The sequence below is a fragment of the Panthera tigris genome, chromosome C2, assembly GCF_018350195.1.
Source record: "Panthera tigris isolate Pti1 chromosome C2, P.tigris_Pti1_mat1.1, whole genome shotgun sequence".
Classification (NCBI taxonomy): Eukaryota; Metazoa; Chordata; class Mammalia; order Carnivora; family Felidae; genus Panthera; species Panthera tigris.
The window spans coordinates 136,946,992-136,970,296 of record NC_056668.1 but is presented as its reverse complement, the minus strand read 5'-3'; the positions used below and the strand labels follow the sequence as shown (position 1 = coordinate 136,970,296).

The following is a 23,305-nucleotide window of genomic DNA, read 5'->3' as shown; positions in this document are numbered from 1 at the left end:
CTCACAGCTCAGAGCCTGGAGCCTGCTTTGGGTTCTACGTCTCCCTCTCTCTTGCCCCTCTCCCACTCACACTGTTTCTCTCTCAAAAAAAAATAAACATTAAAAAAAAAAAAAAAGTTAAAGCAGTGCCTGGGTGGCTCAGTTGGCTGAGCTTCCTACTTTGGCTAAGGTCATTATCTCCCAGTTCATGAGTTGGAGCCCCACATGGGACTTGCTGCTGTCAGTCTGTCCAGCACACAGCCTGCTTCGGATCCTCTGTCCCCTTCTCTCTCTGCCCCTACCCTGCTCTCTCTCTCTCTCTCTCTTTCAAAAAAAAAAAAAAAAAAAAATCAAAACATTTTAAAAAGTGAAAGCAAAATTTCAACATTGCAAATTTTACAAATGAACAAGTTTGTTGCAGGATTAGGATAATTAGGATTTTTTATTAGTGCTTCCTAATATGTGAATGGAAGTAATATAAGCTCAAATTTTGTTAATTCATAGTTGACGTAACAAATCCACCAGGACCTCAGCCCAGTGTCACCTAATACTACTGAGTCACAAACATCCAGGACAAAGGACATCACAAAGCTTGATGTCGGTTCCTGCCAGAGACAGCAGAGCAGAGTGAGATGTTGTATGTCTTAGCTGGCTATGCCTCTTAGTAGTTGTGTGATATTAGGCACGGGGCAATGAGAGCTTATAGTAAGTTGTTAGGATAAAAATGGCGCTCATAAACATAAAAATACACAGTAAATGCCTGTGAGCGTCACCTTTAGAGTTATTGTTACCAGTCATTGTTACATAGAAATATCAGGTGGAAGAAACAACCTTTATATTTCTGAACTTCTAAACTTTCTGGCATTTGCGTTTTTGTTCTTTGATTTTAAAACCGAAAGCCACAATAATAATAGGAAAAGAAAGAGAGGAAGTCTTTAAAGCAGAGAATATAAACTCAGGGCTAACCCCCATCCTCAGAAAATACAACAGGCATTTTAGAGAAGGGAATCTTGAGCAGTGGCTGTCCCTTCTATGCTCATTTACGAATCGATTTGGCAGAATTCCCAGAGGGGAGGGAAGGGAAAAGTAAGACCTGAGATAGAAATGCAAAGATCCTTAAGCCTAAAATGAAGAAAAACATATTCATTTGGCTTTAAGTAAGGCCCTAGCAGAGTTTGAAATTGAATTTTAGGCTAGAGTTTGGGTACACATATGAATAGGTACTGTATCATTCTTCACTTTTGCTTGTTTGGGGGGTTGGATAATGTGTTTGGAAAATTTTAGCCATCAAAATATCCCACTTTAGACATTAGATAAATATGTATGAAAATATCATGTAGAGTTTACCATTTAATTTAGTTTTTAATTCAGTGCTGCATGAGTTAAGTGAAATGTATTGAAGCTTTTATGGATCTGATTTCTTGTTGTTACATTTTTGGTTTACTTTTTGCTTTATGTTTTCATTTGTATTTTTATGGTGATTTTATTCCCAGGTCATTAGTTTCTTAACTGTATGCACTAAACAAGGACGTTAAAATTTAAAAACAAAGAAAACAAAAGTTTTGGTTACATTATTTTAGAAATTACTTATTTAAAACAGATTTTTTATTGTAGGTCATCTCGGAGAATTTAATATTTTATTGGGCACTGTGAATGTCTAGGCTGTAGCACTGAGGTTTCCTGCAGTTTATTTTACCCAAGAACCCCTTTTTCTTGCCTATACACATTGGCGTCTCTTGAGACTGATTTTGTAGAAAAACTCCTCATGATAAAATGCATGCACACAATAAGGTGTCATTGTTTTGACGGATCACAACCTATGGTGGGGAGGGGGAACCAACACATAAGGCTTCCTGTTAAACAAAATGTTTGATTATAATGATGAATAATGGTATATTTAGACAAAATGATTGAAGTGGCTTGTTGATAATAGATGCGACTTTTACTTACATAACATGTATCATTTATTAATTTTTTTAAAAATTTTTTAATGTTTATTTTGAGAGAGAGAGAGACAGAGCATAAGCAGGGGAGGGTCAAAGAGAGAGGGAGACACAGAATCTGAAACAGGCTCCAGGCTCTGAGCTGTCAGCACAGAGCCGGAAGCGGGGCTCAAACCCATGAACCACGAGATCATGACCTGAGGTGAAGTCAGATGCCCAACCGGCTGAGCCACACAGGTGCCCCATGGTATCATTTAATTAACTAACAACAGAACCGATTATTATTTATTATTTAGATTTTACCCTTTCATGATTCCTTGTTACAGACGGTTTTACTTAAAGATGTATATATTAGAGAGGTGAATAGGATTCATGCTCATTAATAAAGGCATTAAACTCACCGTTTTGTTGTATTGGATTTCTAAAATGATAAAGATAATTACTTTTGTTGATATAACTATAGTTTGTGAAATCCACCGTTGAAATATAATTCAGTGCGGTGGAGTTTTTTTTTTTTTCTTAAGTATACTGGGAAATAAAATTGTCTCTGAAGAAGAAGATTCTACTTTGCATTTTGAAATTTGATTTTACAGTCACAGTGATCAGAACATCATTCAATTCAAACAAAAGAATTAAATCTAGAGAATCTGCCACATTCACATTAAATGTCTAGTTCCAAAACACCTCCTACACAAATTTGGCTGGAATGTGGTCACTGCTTCCCCAGTGTTACTTGAAAGACCAAAATAATATGCTGTGCACCAGTATATGATAAAAATTCAGCACTATTCATTTTCAGAGAGCATCTTTAATATAAATATGTAATTTATTTATTTTTTTAAATGTTTATTTATTTTTGACAGAGAGAGAGAGAGAGAGAGAGAGAGAGAGCATGAGCGGGGGAGGGGCAGAGAAAGAGAGGGAGACACAGAATCTGAAGCGGGTTCCAGGCTCCGAGCTGTCAGCACAGAGCCCTAGGAGGGGCTGGAACTCACGGAGTATGAGATCGTGACCTGAGCCGAAGCCGGACGCTCAACCGACTGAGCCACCCAGGCGCCCCATATTTTTTTATATTATAGTATCCTTCTAAGGGGACTTCAGTACTCCTAAATGGATTCTAGGCATAATTCACCTTATCCCCAGATGGGAATGGGCCCCATTTATGCACCAAACAGATGCAGTAGCATATGATAAAACAGCTACCTCTAAGTCAGCGACCTCTTTCCGCTTTTAATTTTTCCTGAGGTGTTGGGCTGAAAGGGAAATTATCCCCAAGTGTTCTCTGTGATTGTTGTCAGAGAAGCGTTGCGATGGCATGTTTAAACAAGGATAAAAGTGATCCTGAGACACAGAATGATGGCTGTTGAAGCAGCCAGATTCACACATTTGTGTGGCTTCTGGCTTGTCAAACTCTGTGCATTTTCCATTTAGGCTCTGAGGAAAGGAGGATGAAATGGGGTTGAGGAAGGTTTGGAAGATTAGCTGGGGTAGGGGACTTGAAGAAAAAAATATATGTGTGTGTATATATGTACATATATGTGTGTGTTTATGTGTGTGTGTGTATAGAGAGGGAGAGAAAAAAGAACTTATACCATGTTTGTAGGTCTAAGCTAAGAAAGAGAGAGTAGCCTTTTTTTTTTCTTAAGTTTATTTATTTTGAGAGAGAGAGCACAAGTGGGAGGACGGGTAGAGAGAATGAGAGACAGAATCTCAAGCAGGCTCCAGGCCATCAATGCACAGCCCGATGCGGGGCTCGAGCTCATGAACCCATGAGATCATGACCTGAGCTGAGACCATGAGTCAGACACTTAACCAACCGTGTCACCTTGGTGCCCCAAAAGAGACTGTAGCTTTAAATTGATTTTTAATGTGTAGATTAAGACACGGAACTGAATGTAGGAATGTAGTTTAGACTGTGTGTTAAGACTCGAAAAGATAATAAGAATTAACTGGAAACAATTCCCATGTTCATCAGCTGACGGATGGATAAAGACATTGTGGCACATCCGTGTAAAAGGAATACTGCTCAGCAATAAAAGGAATAAGCTACTAATGCGTGCCACAACATGGATGAATCTTAAAAGCATCATACTGAATGAAAGCTGTCGGGCAGGGTGCCTGGGTGGCTCAGTTGGCTCAGTGCCCAAGTCTTGAGTTAGACTCAGGTCATGATCTCATGGTCGTAAGATCAAGCCTCATGCCTGGCTCCGTGCTGGATGTGGAACCTACTTAAGGTTCATGCGTGCTGTCTCTCAAAAAAAAAAAAAAAAAAAAATGCCGTCAAGCCCAAAAAAAACACATGCTGTATGATTCCCTTTGGATGAACTTCAAGAAACAGCAAAAAGAACAGATAACAGACCAGTGATTTCAGAGGTGGGGGGTAGGAGTCATTATTGACCACACAGAGGCAGGAGGAAACTTTTCCAGGTAATAGAAATGTTCTATGTGATAATACTACTTTTATGTATTTGCCAAACCCCATCAAATTCTACACTTAACGTTGCTAAAGTTTATTATATGTAAATTATACCTAAAATAAAACTGGTTAAAAAGAAAGTATGATATGAAAAAAAAAAGTATGATAGAATTCACTAATAAGGAGAGAGGGGATCCTAGAATTTAAACAATTTCTGGAAATGACCAGAAAAATCATGGGGTAGCTGAGTTTCCTCCAGAATATGGGAAAGGATGAACATCAGATAAAAAAAGGAAAGTGATGATGGAAGATAAAAATTATGACATTTTTTAAATAAAGTATACATTTTTTAATGTTCATTGATTTAAAAGAGAGAGAGAGAGAGAGAGAGAGAGAGAGAGAGTGTGTGTGTGTGTGTGTGTGTGTGTGTGTGTGTATGTGAGAGAGAGAGAGAGAGTATGAGATCGGGAAAGGGGCAGAGAGAGAGGGAGAGAGAGAATCCCAAGCAGGCACTGCACTGAGCACATGACCATGAGATCACAACTTGAGCCAATATGAAGAGTTGGACGCTTAACCAAATGAACCACCCCGGTGACCCCAAAATGGTCAAGATAAACCTTTTATCAAGATAAACCTTAAGTTATTCTTAATCGTTGTAACTATTTAATATATAAAAAGCCTAGCCTATTACTTAGCTCATAGAAGGCACTTAATAAATGCTGAGTGCTATTATTTTTTCTGTACATTAAGAATGCCTAGGTAGCCTAGTGGGAATTGTGACTATATAGACAGAAGCTTCCTCCTACTTACCTGTGAAGACAGCCTATGAGTGAGCTGGTTTTGATAATCTGAAATACACAAAAGGACGTGGAATTTGTCAGTGACTTGTTTAGGGCAGTCAACAAACTACAACGTATCACAGAAGCTGAATATTAGAGCATCATTTCACAGACACATTCTTAGCTTTGTGGTATATGTCAAATCATTTCTAAGCCATCTTAATCCATTGTGAGACGATCATAAGAACTTTATATCTGATGAGGGTTAAGAGTTCTAAAGTTTGCAGGCATTCAACAGAAGTAATGGCTGTATGCGTAACGTTTATTTGGAAATGTTTCTTGGTCATGTGAGAAATTAATAGTGTGCCAACAATGACCATAGGAGCGTGAGACTCAAGTTAACTTTGATCTTCACATGTGCTGTGATAGAGAAAATATAATAGCCAACATTTATTGACTTCGTAATGTGCTTAGCACTGATTGTGCTAAATAAATTTCACATGTTATTACTGTTAAAACTCATCACCACCTCAGGGAGACACAGATAAGCAAAGAGATTGCACAAGTATTAAGAAGCAGATCAAAATTTTTATCTGACTCCAACAGTTGAGAACCACTGATGTAGACTGTAGGACAAAGCTGATGAGTTTTATCAGAGCTGGATTGCTGATACTGTGTGTTTGGTTGCACTTGACCTATCCTGAGAATATGGGATGGAGAAAGATAACTAACCTGGTCTAGACTGTCTGAGCCTCAAATAATAAGTTCATAGAATAGCAATCTATACTAAATGGTCAATAAATGATAGTTGAGTGAATTGATGGCTCTATACATTTGAATTCTTAGAAAGTAGGATTTATATACTACATTCTTAACATAGAAAAGGTACCGAACAAAGCATAAGGTTAATGTTGGATTATGGTGCATAATTTATTTTCAGAACTGTTCATCTGACCAAGTCTATTCACAAGTCCATTTTTGGGGCAATGGCATAGACACACTACTGTGTAAGATTGCTGGCATTTGCAATAACTTGAGTTTTGATAAACCTTTAATTATATTTTAGGTTTATCAAACTGAGACAATTGTTGATCGTAAATGAGAAAAACAGTTAGTATGCAAACTCTAATGGGTACATTTATCATTTTCTTATCATACTGAGCTTCGAGCTTATTGTCTATTTTCCAAGAAAGTAGAAATGCTGTTTCTTAGAATAAAAATGTTTTTTATAATGTGAGCAGTAGATTCAAGCTGTACAGATTGGCTCTTTAATGAAATAGGCAACATTCCAATGGAACTGACAAGCTTTATTTCTATTTGTTGTATTTTCTTTCTCATTACAGATGGACCCGATTCAGAAAGCTGTAATAAATCATACATTCGGGGTTCCTCTTCCTCATCGAAGAAAGCAAATCATATCATGCAACATTTGCCAGTTGAGATTTAATTCTGATGTAAGTTTACCATTTAGTATTCACTGAAAAAATGTATTATGCTGTTCTAATCTTGCAGAAGAGATTCCTTAAACATTTTTCTTCAGTAACTGAGCATGTCAAAATTCAAAGATAATATTTTTAACTCCTTACGTCCTTTAATTTCAGAGTTTATTGTATTATTTTTGGTTGCTTACTATGGGAACATCACACATATACAATATTTTGTACTTGCACTTTAATGGTATTTTATACTCTCTTGGGAATGCTGACTTTAGGTAATACACTTCCCTTTGGGGAATAGTCAAATTTAGGACCAACGAGACTTTTAATAAACTATTCCTCTGAAGTAAGATAGGTCCCAAATTGTATCTCAAGGCCAACATTTTGCTTTGTAAATGTTTTTACCTGCCTTGGTGGTTCCCAATTCCAGATCAGCTCTTGTGTCCTTGATGATATTTGTGATAGAGCTCTTAAGTTATTACCCCAGAAGTATTAGCATTTTAACAGGGAGTCTAAAAGACCTCAAAGCACTCGAGCCCCTGATGAATAAAACTTACGTGGAAAACATGATAGAAAGGAGACATTTGTAGACCTGACCAGTGCTTTTGCAAATTATTCACAGAGAATTATTTGTACTTTCCATACCTTTTCTAAGGGTCAGAAAATCTCTGGATTCATCACAGTGAAGCTAATTTTGGCCCGTGGCCAATGTGACAAATACTGCCTGCCTGCTTTGGTGTGGAGTTGGTGCTGAAAGATACAGAAAAGAGAAGGAATGTTGGTTTAGAAGGACTAGGAATAGAATACTTTTTGATACTATAGGCAAACAGAGGATGGTAAAGTAACTCCTCTAAGCTGGCATTATCTTGCCCTAAATTGATGTGCGGTGTGGAGATGACCACACGGATCTGGATTCTGGAGAATGTTAGGCTTTCGAAAATTTCATCTTTCTAGGCAAGTGGGTCCTGTAGGGGCTCTGATGGTGAGAAGAGCATACAAAGTAATCAGGCACAGAAAATAGACATGACAGTAATAAAGCATCTTTTTTCTTCTGTGAGGATGTTTCATTTTGTTTAAGGATTGCTACTATCTTATGAACTCATACTAAAATCATCAGGTAGATTTATAATATTTCTTCTGTTGGCTTAGAAAAGAGTAGATTGCCAGCATAGCACCTGAATGGTATTTGTAGATATAAAAAAAGGGTATACTAGACATATGGCATTTTATTTAAAGAGCGGTTTAGGGGTTTTTGTTTTGTTTTGTTGTTTGTTTTTAAATACTGAGTGCTTTGATTGGATTTGAATTTTAAGACATTTGCCATAGTTTAATTTAATAACAGAAAATCTTTTCAACTGATAAATGTTATACAATAATCTCCTCCAACTGTTGTAAAAAAAGAAAGAAAGAAAGAAAGAAAGAAAGAAAGAAAGAAAGAAAGAAAGAGTCCTCTTGACTTGTAAATTAGAGTTCTGAACTCAAAAGTTGCAATTTTGATCATTTCTAAACATTTAACAAGCAATCATATAGTTCTGTAATTGCTATTTTAAGTGGCTCTTTCTTGATTTCTTTCCTTCTTAAATTGTATTGATATTTCACTTTGGAACTGATCAGATAATGATATAAAAGTCTCCCAGGAGCCATATTGTCAGCTTCTTACATCTAATGGGGGCTATTTCAATATCTCCTCCTGCCAACAATTTCACTGTCAATATTTTCCTCTGTGTTAAGTAAACTTCCTGTAAACTGGGAATCAGAAAGACACTTCAAGCTCATTGAACCCAATCTCCTACTAAATTTAAGAAAACCATCTGCCACATCCAGGCTCGGTCTTTAGTTGGTTCTCTCCAGCTATGGGTCACTCACAACTTAAAGACAAATGTTCCTTTCTTTGTTGTTTTTGTTTTTGTTTCTGTTTTGAATGTTCCTAATTCTGTAGATGGCTATCAAAGTCATATTTGGAGTCTTTAGAATTACTACTGGGTATGCATTAACATTAACATAATAGTTTCTTCTTATAAAATGTCATCTTGTTTTATAAAATGTAATCTCGTTTTATTTTCTTGATGAGAGAATAGCAATTTATTTTGCTAATGAAGTTTCAAGGTGATACAGAAATCAGTATGTATTTATTGGAGACAGTTGCTTCTCATTTTCACAGTTTTGTTTTCAGGTATGTACATGACATGTGGTCCAAGGAAAATGGCCAAGGTATTTTGAGAAGTTAGACTAATCAGTCTGGGCCATAATTACACAATTGCAGACTTGATCATTCACTAGATGGTTACTGCATTTATCTTCTATTGCTGCTGTAACAAACCATGGCAAACAGTGGTTTAAAACATAAATGCGTGATTTTACAGTTCTGGATGGGAAAAAGTCAGAAATGGGCCTCACTGTGCTATAAGCAAGGTGTTGGCAGGGTTATGTTCTTTCTAGAGGCTCCAGGGGAGAATTCAGTTCCTTGCCTTTCTTTTCCAGATTCTAGAGGTCACCCTGTTTCCTTTGCTCATGACTCCCTTCCATCTTTAGAGCAAGCAATGACCAGATGAATCTTTCTCACATTGAATGACTCTGACCTTCACTTATCTGACTGCTTCTTCCATGTTTAAGGACCCTGATGAACACAATGAATTCATCTGGATAATCCAGGATAATTTCTCTGTTATAAAATCAACTGATTAGCAACCTAATTCCATCTGCTAACTTAATCCCCCTTTGTCATATAATAAAACGTATTCATAGTTTCCAGGGATTAGGACTTAAATATCATTATTCTGCCTAGCATGGATACTCATTCAGATGTTTGGCTTAGATTTGAACTGAATTTTATGGCCACTTGAATTTATCAGGTAATTACCCAGTATACTTTTGTTGCTGTATATAAACTGGACACATGTGAATTCATTGCTTTTACATTTTTATCTTGAACCTTAAATATAAATTCTCTAAACAGTGTTAATTTTTAAAATTGCAGATTAACAAAAACAGGAAGACCCAATGTTATTGGTTTTATAAATGACATAGCAACATTTTACCTATGATTTACAAACAAAATATAATTATTGCAAAGTTGAAATACAGGAGTGGAAACTCTTAGAGACTTAAAAATGTCTCCATAGCATTATTATGTCAATAAGGGAAACTAATGTGCAGGAAATATGAGATTTGTTTACTATTGACTGGTCATGTCCATAAATAGCAGTTTTATAAAATATTCAATACTGAATGCCAAGATCAATTGTATTTATCATCCATTCACCCACATATAAGAAAATAATCTCTAAATTAAGAGAAAATACAAATGTTTTCTAGATAGAGAGATATAGATACATCTCACATTTGACCATTTTAATCCCAGGAAAAGGCTTTATAATCCCATGACAACTGCATCTACTCCTTCCGGGTAAATCTGGAATTTATTGTCCTATTTCCATTATTAAACGTAGAATTATTCTGAAAAAGTAACACTGTAATTTACTTGTATGCTTGGTTGCATCCTTAATCACATAGGAAAGTATTTTTGCCTTATGAACCTTTTTACATTTCAAAGCTTCTTCCCTTTCCAATGAAAATAATAGCTTGTATTTCTTTTCATCTCCGCATCATGAAAATTCAATTTCCTTTCCCTCTATGCTTTTATTTATCTTTTAACCCTTCATATTATAAACTGTGGAGTTTGGTTTTATGCTATTGCTGTTTCCTGTACAGTACATTTTCTATTTTTGGCCCTGGAGATATCTTTTTAAATGGCATATCATACTGTATGTACTTTAAATGAGATTGCTTTCTTCTGGCGTAGGCTTTTTCTTTGAAAAAAACTTTTCTTGACATTTACATGAAACACACATAGAGGTTATGCAAAAAGTTCCCAGTTAAAGACCAAAAGATTATAAATTGTCCAGTTATTTTATCAGCATCTTAAAATAAGCATAAATTGCCATTGGCCTGGGCAAGCTATTAAGTGTACCTTTGAAAGACAACTTAAGCGGGACCAGTATGGACACAAGGTTATTTAGCGAGATACAGAATGATTACTTGATGACTATGTATAAGAGTGGAAAGTAAGGTCTCAGGCCCCAAACTAAAGAATGATTAGGTTGTAGCATCTAAGAGTCACTACGATTAACCTCTTGACACTAATGTTTCATAATATGTTAGAGACAGAAGAAAATGTTTGCTGATTTCCCATGTGGAAACTGAGATGCAGAGAATATAGGAGACATACAAGGGCCACCTGGCCAATCACTGGCCACACAAAGTCAGCGTCCACACTCATCCACTGTTTCTGCTCTGTCTGGTCCAGGCGGAGTAGCAGGCCCATCCAAAGTCTCCAGCCAATCCTACGGTAATGGTGTGGCTGGAGATCTGCATGTTCCCAGAGAGAAGGCATAGGGGCTCCTTCCTTCTTGGAACTAACTGGATGTGACAGCTGTTGTAGAGGTCATCTACGCCTGGGTGAGGCCTTGCCCACAAGTGCTTGTGAGTACACTCAAATGGCATCACCCATATTCAGTCACACAATTTAATCGTAAACACGGTGAAAATTTCAATGTAGATGCAAATTACTGAGAGATAATGTAGTAGCAACATGTCATTTATGACTCAGGACTGTCAAGAATCAATTACGTCAAGGGGCTGTTTTGTAAGTCAGAGGGGAAAACCACCTTGGAGCTCTTCGACCCCTTCAAAGGGGAACCTTGGGATTATGACCAATATAATTGATATATTTTTCAACAGTATTATAAGATAGAAATCATTATTATTTTTCTACATTTTAGATCCCAGAAATGTAGTGGAGTTAAGCAATACATCTGAATTTAATTTATATCTTCGTGTTAACTTCTGTAACCAAATGAGGCAATATAATGATGAAGTTGCTAAAAGGAACCTTTTTTTCCTATCAAATGACCAAATTAGATGATTAAACATTTGTAACATCATATCTTAAGAAACACCTTTTACATATTTATATCTGTATTATTTATGGGGGTTGATATTAAAAGGAAATACTGCTTAGAGGGAGAGAAAAAAAAACTAACAGTGGTTGTACTGGAGTTGAAGAACTACTCTTCTTTCTACTTTTATTTTCAAAATTTCCTTTATGAGCATGCTTAAAGTCTATAAAGGAAAAAGGAATTGTTTCATGGACTATCTTATTATGGCTTTTAAATCACATACTTTGTCCTAAATTATAAATTCCATTTTGAAGGCCTTTGATGCAATTTCGTGAATATTTCTTGCCTATTTCTGGAAGTGTCTCCAGTCTCAAAACATGCCCAGCAGAGTTCATAGATATTGTTGCCTCATTCAGATTTCAGCATTTTATTGCATGTCCTAGGAGAAGGGTTAATAAAATTGTATGCATGGGGGTACAGCATGCAGCAGAGAAGCTGATGTGATGGTAGGAAAATCATCGGATCAGAATTTAGATAACCTCTTGTCTAGATCTGCCCTTTTTTTTTCTTTTTTGTTGGCTACATGTCCTGGGGCTCTTTGTTGAACTTACAGGACCCATTATCATCTTATTTAAAATTAATAGCCATCCCTTCTAGCCATGTTGTAAGAATTATAAAATAGAACATGTAGGCAATCAGATTATAAACTGTATAGCAAATGAAATGGAAACTTCATTTTTGTGTTATGGGATGAATAATGTGGTTATCATTATTTTATTCTCTGAATGTTAAATTACTTTTTTTTATTTTTTAAGTGTTTTTATTTATTTTTGAGACAGAGACAGAGCATGAGCAGGGGAGGGTCAGAGAGAGAGGGAGACTCAGAATCCCAAGCAGGCTCCAGGCTCTGACCTGTCAGCACAGAGCCTGACGCGGGGCTCGAACTCACAGATTGTGAGATCATGACCTGAGCCTGTGAGATTATGACCTGAGCCGAAGTCGGATGCTTAACCGACTGAGCCACCCAGGCACCCCTGTTAAATTATTTCTTAATAAATACTGGAGTTTGAAAAGATCTATCTTCAAGAAAAGTACTTAAAGGGCTCTACCCCATTGAAAGTGCCTGTGTTTAGTGTATTTTTGTGTTGATTTGAGGTTCTCACTCCTCATAAATCTTTACCTTTTACCTTTTAAAAACCACAGGGTCAACTTGTCGGTGACAAAGCTGCTTTATTAGCAGTTCTCAACCTCTTTAAGTCTGTTGCTGCTGCTGCTGCTAAGTCCCAAAGGATTTTCTGGGGGACCCACTTAGAAATTAAATTGCAGGCAGCTTTGAAACGTCCCTTTCATAAGACAGTGTCTCCTGTCAGTCTTCAGGACTCACAGAGATATTTAGAGGTTTGGGCTGAGCACTGTGGCCTTCCTACTGGGTGCTTTTTCTTCTTCAAAAGTACTTCTGTGACAGGGCCATTCAGCTTCTATAAGAGGAGATACATCCAGGGCCTGATGAGGTTTAGTTTCACTGTCGCGTCACCCTCGTGTGAGAGACTGGCTCTGGGGCATGTGGTGATGAACTGTAGGTTTGGCTGCATTTGAAACGAGTGCCTGGGACATCTCTTTTGAAAAGCTTGTGCTCTGAGTGTGCATTTGGGCCCCATTTCATCGCTCAGCCTCACCAGCTTGTACTTCCTGAATAGAGCCCACAGCTCTGTCAGGAATTCTCAGAAAACAAAACTTGGAACAGAAGGACCAGGCAAAAAATATTGGGTCTGGCTGTTAGAGATTTCAGAAGAAAATGAGCCAGTCAAGAGCACAGGTACCTAGTTAAGCATCGTGCCTCTTTGGCAGGCTTTTAAAAATAAAACTTCAACATTGGGATATTTTGGGACTCTCTGAATCAGGCTTTGATATTCCAGAGTTTCATCTGTGAATGGAATGAAAGGTAAGGGACTGAGAAAAGAGAACTCTTTGTAAAGGAGTCCCTATTTCTCTAGTTATTTTTTTCCCTTTATAAACAAAGAAAAACAAAATAATAAAATTCACTTTTGTATCAGATTCTCCTAGACATGGCAAACTTGAGCATTGTCTCTAGAAAGAGAAGTTGATTTAAGATTTGAGTAGATGTTGGGACGCCTGGGTGGCTCAGTCCGTTAAGCATTGACTTTGGCTCAGGTCATGATCCTGCACTTCTTGGGTTTAAGTGCCATGTTGGGCTCTGTGCTGACAGCTCAGAGCCTGGAGCCTGCTTTGGATCCTGTGTCTCCTTCTCTGTCCCTCTCCCGCTCATGCTCATGCTCTGTCTCTTAAAAATAAATAAACATTAAAAAAAATTTTTTTAAAGGTATGAGTAGATGTGTTACATAACCTTTGGTAATCGAAGCGATATTTGTATTTCTATAGAGGACTGTGAGCACCTCAAAGAATTGCTGTGTGTTAGGACTTCGAGATGTCTAAGAAGTCATTCTGTCCGTTTTAGAGATTGTCGAGATGGCAAAATCACAGGTCAGAATATGAGTTGGCTTGTCCAACATATCTAAGCTGTTGAAATAGCTGGTGGGGCTGGAAACAGCCCTTACGTCCCAGCATAGTGCTTTTATTTGTCATACCAGGTGACATGCCCCAAGGGAAATTTATTTTGGGATTTGCACTGGCATCAGCTGACAGTTTGCAACTGAGGCAATTTGGTCACATAAGTTCTACACCCACTACAGAAGCTAATCAAGGTAGACACACTCATTGCTATCTTGCGAGAAGTACAGATTGCTGGAATGTGGAAACACATTTCCAAACTGAGTCCCACTTGAGGGACGATGTGATTGCACCGAATATTGAAGGAGCACGTGAGAATCTGTGCTGAGAGTCTGTTCCATCCAACGACACCTATTGAAGGCAGAGTTTTCAGAAGAGGACTAAACATGAGCAAAGCATAAAAGGGCAGAATATGGGGAAGGTAGAATGTGGCGACGCAAGAGGTGTGTTTCCAGTTAAACGAACTGACAGTTGTCCGTGTGTGCCCCAAAGATGAAGCAGGAAAGCCTATTAATGTTAGGAAAGCTCTACAAGTCTTAGCTATCACTCGATGAATTTTTAACAAATAATTGAAAGCAATGCTCAAGACTAGAAACATTTTTCTTTATTGCTATCGTAAGAAAATTAAGGTAGAAACAGGAGGCTCCAGGATGGTCTACGCTTCAGCTTCACTGAGGACATTTAGAATAATTGCTACATTTTGATAAAGCATAGAAGTTTAGGTTGCCTTTTCCCCAGTGCCTGATCCCTTTGCAATACAGGATTCATATCCTAAACAACTGTTCATTATAACCTAAAAATGAAAGTTCACTTGACTTTAAAGGGAGATAAATACATGGGACTAGACGAGCACAGCCTTGAAACGGGTTCTCATGACTTTGAAACCTTGCCTTGTAGCAATCTCTGATTTTTAGGTTATTTCGAAAAAAAAAGTATATTCAAAAACTCCCAGCTTTAACATTATGATTATACCCTGAAGATTTCAGGGTACACCGGTAACTTCATCACTGGCTAATGATGCCTTTGTTGGCCATGGAATAGAAAATCCTTGATGTAACCTGGTTGCCCAGAAATTGCTTGATATGCGTATCTACTATAAATGTCACCAGTCATTTTATATCTCTTTTTACAAGTATATGCACTTCTTAATCTATTACAGGGCACTAACAGTACTTGGGGAAACTAAATGTAGAAACTGGGTTAATGATCACCAATAGTTGAAAGTCTCAGAAATGAAATTTGTTCATCCCTTTCCATATATTATGGTCAGTATTTGTCAGGTCCCTTGTCCTTTTTGTTATATTTCATTTTAGTTTATTCAGCATTTAATAAGCCATCAGTTTTGCCATGACCCTGGAAACGAGGACAGTAGAGGGATTTGTTTCTGGGCAGAAGAGCAAAGGAATTTAAGAAAAAGGTAGTTTATGTTAGTGCTATTCTTTTGTCATTGTGGGTTTTGTAGCCCTTTGTATCCTGGCTTTCTTAACAGTTGCTATCTGTTGTCTGTTTCACTGACTCCTATTATCTGTATTAATTAACTAGAGTAATTGTACCTTTTTCAAGGGTCCACAGGGCCAAAGTTTCCTTATAGATGAGATGAACATATCCATTAATTTTATCTCCTTCACAGTAAGTTTTTTATGATGACCAGTTTAAAAGTGGCCATTTGATTTTACTGTGAGCTTCAGGAGATTGAAATTGTACCAGGCATGCTACAAATTACACACTGCATTAGGATTATAGTGCTAGAATTTCTTATATGACATTAGAACCAGAACTTGAAAAACATGGATGCCTTCCTTCGTACTCTCTAGATCTCTGTATAATCTAGCCACTGTTTTAGAACACTGTTGTACACCCACCATTCTGGCCCAGATTCACCTTTTTCAAGCCTGCCAAACCTCATTGCAGATGCTAAATACTGCCTCTGGGATCTGTTGTCTCAGTCCAAATCTATGTTTTGATGTTAATTGAATGTGATAGTGGTAAAGGTTGCAGTCATTTGGGGAGCTTATTCCTTGTGAGGAGGGAGCTGCGGAGGGTAAACGGAGGCCTGGTGTGCTATGCAAGTTTAATTTTCTGCGTCCACCTGCGATGTTTCAGTAATACTTTGAGAAGCAGAGAGAGAACTTTTAAGAATTGCCCGGGTAACATTGAGCATATGTGGTTTACTCTTTATTGGGCCTAAATGAGCTTTTAAATTCCTTCCATAGGAAATCTGTGGAGGTGGAGGTAGGGAAAATTTATTCTTACCAGGTTTATCGGGATATCAGATCGGTCTGTACAACTTACACCTTCTCTCAGATGCCTTTATAAATAAGGTTTCAGAAGGTAGTCTCTTAACAGGTTTTTTATCCATTTCCCAGGCAGGGCTTATTTTCTCTGCATCAGCGAACTTGTCATGATAATCAACTTTTTTGTCCCAACCATCAATCACTCTTGATTACAGCTGGGTAGAAGTTCTGTTCTGTTGATCAGCTCATCAGTGCACATGATATTACACCTGGAGGCCAGTACAAATCATCCCTCGATGGGGAAAGCGTTTCCCTTCAAGGCTTTTGTCGACGGTTTTATCATTTACATTTGGGTCTCACTGAGTTGTCATGTCTAACTTTAACTCTGCTTTCTCCTATGAAGTATTCTCCTGAAATAGCTCTCAAGGTTTGCTCGATCATTTGTGCGATATGGTTATTATGTTCATGCTTTGGCTTTCTTAATTCAAATAGTAGCTTATGATCTATTGTTTCCTTACTTTCATATCAACTTTTTTTCCGTTCTTAATGCAGTCATTGTAGAAATTAAAATCCCGCGAATCATAATTCAATGAATATTCAGGACTTCTGTAAAAAAACAGTTTAGCATATGTTTTAGTAGAATGTTTGCAAGTCTAATTTTGTTGATTTTTAATGGTTTCCTAAGTTAGGTTTTTTGTTTTATGTTTTGGCTTGGGCTAGGGAATATTTATCTTTAATTTTCATCTTATTTTAAGTAACACTAAGTAGCTATCTTCATGGTTTCAAAAGACATTGAGAAGTAAATGTTTTAAAATCAATTGCTCAAACTCAGCATTACTCTTTGCTGTGTCTGCAATATATATTATGCGAAGTAAAATTATTTCTTATTTCTCTAAGCCAACTTCTATTTCTTAAAACAGGAGCATGTTCAGATAAGTACTACAGCAATGATAGAACATTATCATGGTAAAATATTTATTGATTTCATAAAGTATTTAAAATAAACGTATGATTAAATAAACATTTAATATGTCCTCGGTGCATCCCACAAAGATACTTTTTCTTTTTTTATTGCATTTTGTTGTGTTTTATTACTTTATAAAATCCAGAACAATAATTTAGAGAAGCATAAGAGATATTTTAACATTTAGAGTGCAAAGTATAAAGAAAACTGAATGGAATATGAACTTACAAAATAATGCAGATTTGATTAGATTTCATGCCTTTCCCTTAAAAAGGATGAATTAGAAAAACCTAAAGTTTCCTGTGTGGCTGGACTTCCTATGCTAATGATATATTTCTATTTTTTGTGTGTAATAGGACAACAGTAGGAGAGAGACTGCTGCTTTCTTTCGATACCGATTCAGGTATTATTAGTTCTTACTTTAATCCCCAAAACAAAATGAGGGCAAATAGCATCCCTTAACAAGAAAGCGATCCATGCAGAAGCATATAAACCACACAACACTATATGGGGTTTGGTTTTTAAAGGCTGAGCCAACAGCTCAACCTGGTTCACTGATAGATCTGTTGTCCTGGCTCTCTTACCAGGATGGGAGCTGATCGCTTCGGGCGAGAGATGCTATGTCATTATGCAGGTTTAACAATTAACGAGAATATATGCACCCACTGTTGTGGCTCTTTATTAGCAGTCAGCAGACTGGATGTTATAATGAAGAGTAGGTCAGAATAGTTCATCTCTTCTTAGCCCAGAGAGGTTAGTCAAATGGTTTGCCACAAAGAACTTGGCGTCTTAGCCTTCCATATGACTTTTTTTACTTTTAAACAGTAGCCACAGTGTATAACCTAATGCCAAACTTTGAACATCAGCCCCAAAGAAGGGGCTGTGTTTATATATTCATAAAACACTCAGATTGTCTGAAAAAATTCATTACAATTATTGGAGGCTGATATGAAAGGACAGACCTTTATTTTGAATAACTCAAGGAGAGTTTTCTCCTTTTCGTCTAGTGTTTTCCGGGTGGATATGTTTAGTTACATTGTAGTTCATTGGCACATTTCATGTTGGCAGAAAATTTAATGCAGATTTTGGAAAGTGAGACATTTGGGGTGGGATCCAGTTACTAAAATTTTACCATGTAATCTCTAATTTGAAACATGTTGTCAATCTTTAAATTAAAAAAAAAATGCTGAGAATTAAAAGCTCAGTGAAAACAGAGATTGTATCAAAGGTATTTCCACCAAAGGGATAGAAATCAGTGTGGGGTTTTTGTTGTTTTTAAACAAACCACTGTATCGCTGAAGAACCTTGAAAGAGTAGGCACTAATGTAGTTCTATCTCATGAAGAGATGTATTCTCTATAAAAAGTTTCTCAATTCTGGTTTCAGGAGAATGACTTCAGTATCTGGAGGTGGAGGAGAGGAATAAGTTAATTATGTCGATTTCAAAATGGCACCCATATTTGTTTCTTCAGCTGAAATCTCTTCCTCAACTTCATATTTGAATATCAATGGCTTAGTTAGTATTTTCACTTGGTTAGCTAAGAGATAACTCAGATTGAAAATGTTCATAACTATAGGCCCATTCCCTTCTGCATTTCCCTGATAATGGCAGCTCCGTGTTTTTGTTTCATCTGGTAAAAATATTGAAATCACCCTTTCTTACTATCTCGCACCCTATGTTCAATGTTACACAAATTATGTTAGTTCTACCTCCCAAATATCCAGAATCTGACCTCTCCACCACCTTCTTGCTACCACACTGGTCCATGCCACCATCCATCAACTATCATTTAGATGATTACAAACATCCTCTTAATTATTGTCTTAGCTTCTACTCCTTTTACTCAACATTTTTAACTTGGTAAGTTGAAACCAGATGGTTTTCTGTTTAAAATCCTCCAATGTGGTACGTTCTCCTTACATTAAAAGGCAAAATCCTTAGACTGGCTCTCCAACCCTATGGAATATGGACTTTGGGAGCCTTTCTGACCTCTTCTCCTCCCATCACCCCCTCAGTTGCTCTTCTGCAAACACATTGGCCCCTTTTGCAGGGCCGGGACTGGAGTAAGGCAATTGAGGCACTCAGGCACAAAATTTAATAAGGGTTGCTAAAAAAGTGAGTAATCAGAATGAATATTAAATGCAATAGTAAAGAGGTAAAATTGGCAGACTGTGGTCTTTATGCTGGCCACCCATTTTTGTAGATAAATTTTTACTGGAACCAGGCGAGTGAGGCAGGGTTGTACAAGTATGGGGTCAGATCCTGTCTTACTTAATTTGGATATTTTGTCCACAATAGATTTTGTTTGTTTTGGTTTTAATTTTTTTTAATATTAAATATTTAATTTTTTAAAATAATATGAAAATATTATTCATCTTGATCCCTGAATTGTTTAGTATCCCCTTAAGTTTTTCTCCTGATGCAAATACTTCACTTACCTCAACTTCGTTCCAACCCAGCTCTTACTATGTACCTAGAATACACCTGGTTCATTCCTACCTCTATGTCTTTGCATGGACTCTCTCTCTCTCTGCCTGGAATTCCCTTTCCTCAGATTTCTACATTTTTTAAAGCTTTATTCAAATATTACCATCTCATGATGCAACCACTGTGTTTAGGATTTCAGCCCCTGTCATTCCTCCTCTCCTTACCTGATGGTTTTTCCCCTAAGAACTAATTACATCCTAATATACTTCATGATTTACTTATTTATTATGTTTATTGTCCACTGCCAATTAGAATATAAGCTCTCTTGGGACAAAGACTGTTTGTCTGTTTGAGTCACTGTTTTATCAAGTACTTACAGCAGTGCTTGATATGTAGTGCTTAATAAATATTTATTGAGTGTATAAGTTAATGGCTAAGTAAATATCAGGATGCTCCCCTGAGGTAGATAGATGATAGATAGATAGACAGATCGATGTCGAAGCTTCATTTCACCTAAGCTTTATGATACGTCAGCCCTCCCCCAATTTCCTCTTCTTTCATACTCAAACCAGGGAAGTCCCGTGACAAGGAACAGAGACATTCTTAGGGGAGATGGAAGAAGCTCCCTTTGCCCTAGTTCATTCACCCTTAGGGAACAAATATGGTCTCCCTCCTGTGAGCTTGCTTCATTTTCTGACATCAAAATATTTGGTCTGTCCAAGGACATTAGATGGCTTCACAGTGGATCCAGGCTTTGCTTGGTAACTTAATACCAAACACATTGTTAGGGCCTTCCATCATGTAATGCATCCACAAATAAGATGAATGGTCAGTGATGTAAATACCCACGTGTTAGTTAGGTTAGGGGAACGGGAAATGAAAGAGAAGTGAGCTTTGTTTCCAGATAAGTTGTCACTGTTTTATCCCCAGGAAGATTTAGGATGATCAAGGGCTCTAGCAGCACCTCATCTTAGAGGACATATGGGAATATTTAACTGTAATAGATCCAGCTCCCCATTTTTGGTTCATCTGGTAAAAATGTTGGAATCACACCTGTGTTCAATACTATGCAAATTATGTTAGATCTGCCTCCAAAATAGACCCAGTGATTTCGGGGTATTTTCCGAATCCCGACGGAAGCCCCAGTCTCCCACAGACTCATGTTTCTCAGGAATATAGACAACTATGTATCTAAGAAAACTAGCGGGTGACAAGCAGTGGCATCTGGTCAGGGCAAAGCGGGATCACAAATAGACATGACCAGTGGCACCACTTTGCTTTTCCCTTTGTGCATGTCGGCTCATGTGGAGCAGTGAGCATATGTGGAAGTGACTAGTTAGAGGTACATCATGGGTTAAACAGAGTTTCTAGCCTAAACTTCAAAGTTAAATTACTTAGACTACAAACTTTTCTCCTCTCTATACAAATCCAAGCTGAAAGAACAACAATAAAAAACCCAAAGTGGATGTATCTTCCCTTTTCGAATTCTTTACCCATTAGAGCACTTTCCCTTTATTCTTATTCTACCAATTCTTTGAGTTGACTTGAAGTTCCACAATAATTATTCTCTGTGCCTAACAAAACAGGAACAGATAGAGACATACATTTTTCTATTGCCCCAACTCTTGACAGCTGCCATAAGATGAGATCTTCATAGATATTACAGAAGCCCAGGTTTCTTCAGTAACTCAATAGAATACTATGACACTTCCTAATAACCGGAAGTAAATATTTTCTAAGATTTTGTGCCATGGAAAAGATGAGGATCACAGCTGTGGAATGATTCAGGGAACTCAAGTGTTAGGTGTTCTACAGGGTTACTGTTCACTAGCAGTTAAATGAACAAAAAGAAAAAAAATATTATCAACTTTATTTGATAATTCATACCTAGAGTAACCAGATTCTTTAGAGGCAGAGTGATGGGTGCTGACCTTCCTACTTTCTTGCCATCGCATAAAAATCTAGGCAAATTGTTACATCCCCATTGCCTTGTTCTCGGGATGACTTAGCCTAAAATGAAAGAGTCCGAGGTCCTAAGAAGACATTATCTGAAACTCAGTCTACACATCTGTCTTCTGATCTCAATTTTATTTATGTGGAAAAGAGAGTTGAGGAAGATTTAAACACCTGGACTTCTTTCCATGAGGCTCTAATTCGCCCTATAGAGGCAATTGCTCAAAAGAAAACAAATAAACACAAATGGCAGCTAAATATTTCTCCTTCCATAATACTAGAAGGCATCAGGGGTGTCTTTCATGAACTATTGCTTCAAAAGCCATCCATCACTGCAACAGTTTTCCCATAGATTAAGGGCTAGATTTGCATTCTAAATTAGTTCTGCCAACAGCTGCTGTAAGATAACTTGGCTGTAAGTTAAGAGTTTGTATTTGATCATCTGCCAGTGAAGATCATAAAATTCAGCTTGGCAACAGAATTTAGGAAAAGAGGTCTCCTCAGCCCAGCTGTGCTTATCCGACTGAGTGGCGGGTGTAAAAGCAGTGCTCCAGCTCTCCTTCTCAGGTCAGCATGTGAGTGATTTGTTGCTGAGGGAGTTTGAGGTTAGTTCCAGTTTCTTTGTGTAAGAGAGCTAAACTACCTTTTGTTGAGCTTGGAGAGGGGCAGGGGAGGGAGGATTATTTTAAGCCTGCTATAGTAAACATTCTAGAGTGTTGATGTGGCAATCTGTTCGAATCTTTGCATGATCCCTTGATAAATCACCAAGACCATCGTTTCAGCTTTGCACCTCATCCACAAAATGCAAGTTCAGATGAGAAAGGAGTTATTTTCCAGGCTACTGTCTGCACCAGATTCATGAAATGGAAAGACAAAGGGACCTTGGATCAGGCTGATCCGGTCTCAGCACATATTTGTTGTATGACTTTGAGCCAGTTTGTTTAACTTCTATGAATCTCAGATTCTCGTGCAATGAAGATGATAACACTACTGTGCAAGATGTCACTGAGGCTTAAAGGGAGTGTTGTAAGCAAAGCAACAGATTCACAGTAGGATTTAGAGTTAATTCTCTTTCCTTCTTGTATTTGATACTGGCATCAAAATGGTCATGTTTATCAAACTTGGTGTCTTTCCAAAATCACAAATTACATATCTGTGGCAAGGATTGCTAAATGTCTAATTCTTCCTTTATCTTTCTTCATCAATTAGATGATTGCATGTTAATTGGCCCCTGCCAATGTGTTCTATCCTTTCGGCCAATTCTTCTTTCCAATAAGGCGTTAAGCATACAGAGTCACTAAGTTATTTTTTTAAATATAGGTAGAAATTAATTCTAGGAGCAATTTGTAGCTTGACTTAGTAACTGACAGGTTGATTCTGGGTTTTCTCTTTCTCTGTTTCTAATCCTAAACCGCAAGATCTTCTATAATAGATGTGGGTTTGACCTAACATTTTTCAAAAATGATATCCAGTGAACTGCTGTTCAGGTATCAGACAGTTGGCATTTTGAGTCATATAGATGGATAATAGATGCACAGCAATAGTTATAAATAAATTTATATGCCATTGACAGATTCGCAAAAGGTTTGCTGCTTAGGATTAGTGCAAAATGACTGGAGTTCAAATGCTTAGAGCACCAAAATGTTCCTGAAAGAGAACTGGCTTTGATTTCCAGATATGAGACTGTCAGTGGTCGGCGGAGGGGTGGTGGGAGGAGAAATAGGTATTTTCCAACTGATAAGCAATC

General features: G+C 37.4%; 1 protein-coding gene across 5 annotated transcripts in view; it reads left to right on the top strand.

Moving 5' to 3' along the window:
- The window catches only part of ZNF385D (zinc finger protein 385D), an 888,320-nt gene that overhangs the window by 764,872 nt on the left and 100,143 nt on the right, over window positions 1-23,305 (top strand). For all 5 annotated transcript variants that reach the window (XM_042956307.1, XM_042956306.1, XM_042956310.1 and 2 more), the window contains one exon: window positions 6,461-6,571. In XM_042956307.1, coding sequence (XP_042812241.1) covers window positions 6,461-6,571 — 111 coding nt within the window. The remainder of the gene's footprint in view (window positions 1-6,460; window positions 6,572-23,305) is intronic.